The 5,823-nt window shown below is 43.9% G+C and overlaps 1 protein-coding gene across 1 annotated transcript; it reads right to left on the bottom strand.

The window, feature by feature from the left end:
* Positions 1-588: 588 nt before the first annotated feature.
* Positions 589-2,079, bottom strand: LOC139621907 (thyroxine 5-deiodinase-like). The gene has a single exon (XM_071478875.1). It carries the CDS (start codon positions 1,952-1,954, stop codon positions 1,148-1,150), a length of 807 nt encoding a protein of 268 aa, XP_071334976.1. The 5' UTR covers positions 1,955-2,079; the 3' UTR covers positions 589-1,147.
* Between the last annotated feature and the right edge of the window lie 3,744 nt (positions 2,080-5,823).

Here is a 5,823-nt window from a genome sequence, read left to right on the forward strand (position 1 = left end):
GCGTTTCCCCACATATTTAAAGCACTGTTTGCTAAACTGTGAAATCCTGACCTTCTCTGGGCTTTTCACCTGATCATCGCACCAGTGTCATGATTCATGATCGCGTCTGATTGGACCTACACGACATGAAACTGCCATCTTCTTCTGGGTTAGGCCATTCAAATTAAAGGCTTTCCTCTTTCGCCCACACACATGAGAAACGTGATTCCTGGTTTTCCTTGTAAGCGTGTGTCATGGCTTAATTAAGAATGGATGCCTTACTAATCAATCGAGACGCATTTAACACTCTGCTGTAGATTATGGTGCTAATGGTGGATCACTTTGACTTGAATAGGCCTGGTTGGAGGACGGGAACGTAAACAATGAATTCCTGCTGTAAACAATCGTGAAACATCCTGAAAAGCTGCACAAGAAAGCGGCTATGACATCATCAGACCCCCCCCCCAAAAAAAACCACTTAAGAATCAGTCAGTTGTTGTGGCCTGAACCCATCCTTCCTCTTCCTGTGTATTCACAAACAATAAAAGCACAAAATGACCAAAGGAAGAACTTTAAGGTGTGCGCTCCACAGTCGACAGTGAATCATCAGTGTGTGATCTGACATTTATTAAAAACGTTTGTTCATGACATGGTTTCAACATTACATCGTTTGGCGAGCCGTCGTCGAGGAAGGCGTCCTGCTCATACGAACCCCTCCCGGTGTCAGAAACATCAGTGTCGGTTTTCTGGCTGAACCTTTTAAAAACCGAACTTCATAGAAACACCCGAGTGAGATATTAGCCTGAACGCACGCACGCACACACACACACACACACACACACGCACGCACACCAGTATTGTAGAAAAATAGAGTGATCACTATCAGAATCCAGTTTAAACTGATTCAAGACTTTTCCATACAAAAAATAAAAATCGCTATGGGCAATTAATTAAGGTCAAGACAAGCACAACATACCAGCCTACAGCCCAGATATAGGCTTCGACATGACTTTAGGCTATTTGTCAAAGAGTCCTGAATATCTTTATGCAAGAAAAACAACGTAATGTGCCGTGTATGAACATCTGATAGCAGCATCTGGATATTTTGCACTGTGGGTTGGACACTTAAGCAGAATGGGGAGAGCAGCAGGCAGTTCAGCATTTTCAACTACACATGGAGCACCGCTGTTTGGGAATTCACCAGATCGTTCCTGTATTGCTCCAGCCAGTTTCTCAGCTCGGAAATCCGGTATCCCTCTGGACCTCTGCCCCCCTGATACACCACTCTCGCGTCCCTGACGATGTAAAGTCTCTCAAAGTAGGCTCCGTACGCGGCGTTGGACGAGTTGGTCATATTATCCACCACCACGTTGCTCCCGGGCATCTCAGTGAGCATCAGCTGAGCGGCTCTCAGTCTGTCCTCCAAGCAGCGGTGCTTAGGGATCTGATATGGCGCGTCCGAGCTCACCCAGCCGTCCGACGGATGCGCCTCCTCGATATATACAACTAAAAAGTCCGCAATGTCTGCGTACTGGCTCACGACGCGCTGAAACGCCGCCAGGCGCGTCATGAATGGCGGTCAGGAGCAGCTGCCAAAGTTAAGAATGAGCGGTCTCTTCCCTTTCATGCAGTCCAGGATCCTGACCTGCCTCCGCTCCTGGACCAGCACCACCTCGGTGTTGGGCGCAGTGCGCCCGAGGTGCGCAGATTTGAGAAAGTCCAATTTCTGTCCGTACCACACGGCCCTGAGGGACTCCAAGGTGAACATCTTATTTGAGTCTGAGACGCACACCGGCGGGTCGTCCGGACTGTCCTGCCTCTCCCCCATTTTCAGCAGCACTTTTTTCCTAATGCACAAGAAATCCAGGAGCCACAGCATGACGGCGGCCAGGAGGAACCGGGGCAGCAGCATCAGGCACAGGGCTGCATGCTTCAGCGCCCTCGCCATTTGGACACCGCCAGAGTCGTGCATCATCTCTTCCCCTGCCGATAGGATGCGACCAGGCCGGCGAAAGAGACAACTAGTATTTAGTCACCTATACCCATTGGAGAAAACTATCTGACGCACACAGGCACTCTTTTTATAGGTACAGCAGCATTTGAATAATGGAAAAAAAAGAAAAAAGAAAAAACAAAAAACACGCCTCCGGTACCCGCACCGCCCACTCACATGGTGGGGATTACCTCCCGTCAACTCTAGGCTTCAAAGATCCAGAGAGAGAGAGAGAGAGAGAGGGAGAGTGAGAGAATGACTATCTTCAGTTGACATGTGAAGATAAAACATGACAGTGGATGGATGCGTTTTATATCAGTGAGAGACACTCGGATTAGTTTTAATTGTCTGTAGCTGAACGCATGGTTGGTCCTGAAAGTCGGGGAAAGAAAAACATTTGACTTCGTCATTCTGCCTGTGAACTCAGATCTCCCTGGAGTGAGTGTAGCAGCCTCCACGGCCACTAGACGGCGCTGGATTCATACAGACTGTGAGGGCTGGATGAGTCATTCACTGATCTGCTACAGGGCCCCTGAACACCTTGAGAGGAGTGGAAGGCAGAATGAACCTGCCACCACCAGTTTGAAAACTGATACATATTCACTCAATCAGAGTTCAAGTCATCCTTCGACCATTTTAAATATAAATAAATGATTCCACCACGATAGGAGAAAAATCAGCACTCTTAATTATTCTTTTTGAATGAATAATAAAATGATATTTGGGATTTTTGTGATATCTGTTGTCTGTTTTGCACTTCGCTATACTACCTCGCAAAAATTGAGCTGGCAAATTGAAGTTCGAGCAAAATACTACACTGAATGATTGCATTCTCGTTTTCAAGCTCATCTGCTAAGACACAAAGCGATGACAGCGCGGTCTTAACCTCGATCACAGCCACTCAGTCACAGTCAGTTTCCTTGCCACAGGTGTTGACGGGATGGCATCCATGTGACTGCTTGTATCTGTTTCTCTGATTCCATAATAATGCCAGCATGTGCCTGACTGTGTATCCCACCCCCAAACCTGCCCCTGCCTCTGTGTGTATGTGTGTGTTTTTTAAACCATGTCCCTCCCTCTCCCCTCCTTCCACTGTCTCTCTCTCTCTCCACCTCCTCCAGACCACAGGCTGAAAAATACAGTCCATTAACAAGAACAGAAACTGCCCTGTAGATAATTTCGTTTTTAATGGGTAACATTTTCATCACCAAGAGATCGAGGAGATGCCGATCCTGAAAGCAGACAGTGACACTTAAATGCAGAGCTGAGGGGAGATGTAAAGCGCAGGGCAACGGAGAGAAGATCTATATAAATGAGCAAAGTGGCATCTGGAGGAAGCAGAAGAGGGGGAGAAGGGAGGAGGCAGATGTGTGGCGAGCTCCTTTGTCACTTTGCAGAGAGAAATGAGGATGCTCAAAGAGGCACTGTAGCCTTCTTATGCACGAAAACTTTGGGGTTATATGTAGACATACCGTGAGCAATTCATTTGTACTTGAAAACCCTGTGCACATGTGACGATGTAAGCTGAATGACAAAAGGAAGCAATTGTCAGGAACAGTGTGAGGAAGCAAAAGTGGTTTCTTGTTTCTTCGATAAAAAAAAAAAAAGAATAAAAAGAGAACAAAGTCAGTGAAGATGAACAACGTAGAGTTATTCCTCATCCTTTCATGTGGACAAAAGAAATGCCTTCAACATCAATCAAGGGAGAAAATAACAAAGAGATGCAAAGGGGTCTAATTTGAACAAAGTGTTATAATGTTGGGATTGTTTTACTGAAGAGTTGGACATTTGACAATTGAATATACAGAACTTGTTCAATGTAAAGCTATATCTACTTAATTTTACCTTTAACAATGGACTATGGCAGCATTTGGATACTTTTTACTGCAAAGTCAAATCTATCAGAGCTATCAAAAAAAGAAGAATTAGACTTCTTCCGTCATAACTGTGATTTGGGTGTTGACGTGACTGCTATTCACCAGAGGGAAACTCCAGTGGACACTGTGCCCTGCCAAGAAATAATCCTGCACATAACCCCCTGCACAATGTGTTGAGTTAAACAAATGAGGTAAAACACGTCAAGGTGCTCACAGCAGATTTTGTTCCCTTTGGACAGAGCCCTGCTAAAAAGTGTTTTTCTTCCTCGTAACTAACTACATCATTTGATATGTGAGATCTTAAAACCCTAAAATCAACTACTGTTATGTGAGAACTTCATCCATATTTTTTCATATGCATTCAAGTGAGAGTCATTCAACATGAAATCAACATTTGATGTTGTGAGGAGAGTTCAAAATAAGGCTTCAGAAGATTACGCTGGTCATGATAACACTGGACTAAGATTAATATTTGAGAACTGGGAACACTGTGACACCAACACGGTAAAGTCAGACAGGGCAAGAAGACACAAGCAGTAAGATAATCAGACATGTGGTAAAACAGCCAACAGTTTAGTAATGCCCCCTTCAACTTTTTTTGAAACCAAAAGTGAGTGTACGGTAAATTTCGGTTAGAATCCGTCATTACACAGGAAAACTGTAATTGTGGAAAAACACAAGTGGGTCAAAGTTGAACCAGGAGGTTGGTCTTAAAACCAGCACACTGCTTCCTGTTTCTCCTTCCAAAGAAACACAGCTCACACTGACGGTTGGTTTAAAGCCAGTCTGATCATCAGTTTTCTTGTCTTTCTCACCTTGTTTGACGTCTTTTTTAGTGATGTCACCCTGATCTCAGGAATTAACTTTAGATATAGAATCAATGGCTACGCCTACGACAACAGGACTAAGTTTGTAATAAACTGAAATGATCCTTTAACACACACAAATCTGTTTGAGATCTACACCTGCGATCACAGCGCAGACGTCCAGGCTGGCTGCAGGCACCTGGAACTGTTTAGCAGCTGCAGCACTGGAGGCCTCTGATGGTGTTTTGCAGAACTCTTCAGAGAACAGCAGACAACCTGGTGAGAAATGGCCGTAACAAACCAGATGTGCAACAGCTACACGTCTCCTCTTCTTTTACACGAACACCTGCAAGAGCCAAGTTTGTTTGTTTAGCAAAGTAGTGGAAAGGGATGCCAGGCACCATCCACTACGAGAGGCTATGACAGTATGATTATATTAAAAAAACACATTAGACAACATATAAAAGTGAACAGAATAAGTGACATTAAGGGGCTTCAAATTCAATTACAGCTTACTTTCCATCAAAACAATGTGACTACTGGCCCTATGGATTTACCTCTGAATGTTAAAAAATGAGAAAACAATAAGAACATTGCTGTCATTCAGAAAAGGGCACTCTCTTGAGTGAAACACAGTTGAAATTCTTCATTTTGTTATGAATTAGTTACTGCTGAACTGTTGTCCAGTGATAGGGTGGAAAATAAAACAACTCTGATATTTGAAAAATAACAATGTTCCTGCACGTCTGACATTCTTTTCACATTGTGCAATTCAGGGAGAAAGGCTGAACATGGTTGTGATGAAAGATTTTCCATTGAGATGGAAGTGACACAGATGATGACAGGAAAAACAGACTGCCTGCAGGCCCCAGAAATCCAGTCAGCTGATGACATACTGCTTTGTCTCACGAATTCTTACTCTAACATGCAAACTCCATTCATTTCGTCCCCTCTTAACACAATCTGGATTCCCGACATGACACACATTTAAGCCTTACATATGACAGCAGTATAACAGAAACTTGATTAGTTTAAACACTTGTTACAGAAGGAAAGCGGTGATATAACTTCCATTCAACTCAATGCCAGTTAGTTAAAATAAGCCACTGATTACCAAGAAGAGTTTCTTATCAGAAGTAATATCATTACTACTGATGTAATTTGTACT

Source organism: Trachinotus anak, unplaced genomic scaffold (assembly GCF_046630095.1).
Source record: "Trachinotus anak isolate AG129_WGS33_773 ecotype Australia unplaced genomic scaffold, CSIRO_AGI_Tana_v1 ptg000005l, whole genome shotgun sequence".
Lineage (NCBI taxonomy): Eukaryota > Metazoa > Chordata > Actinopteri > Carangiformes > Carangidae > Trachinotus > Trachinotus anak.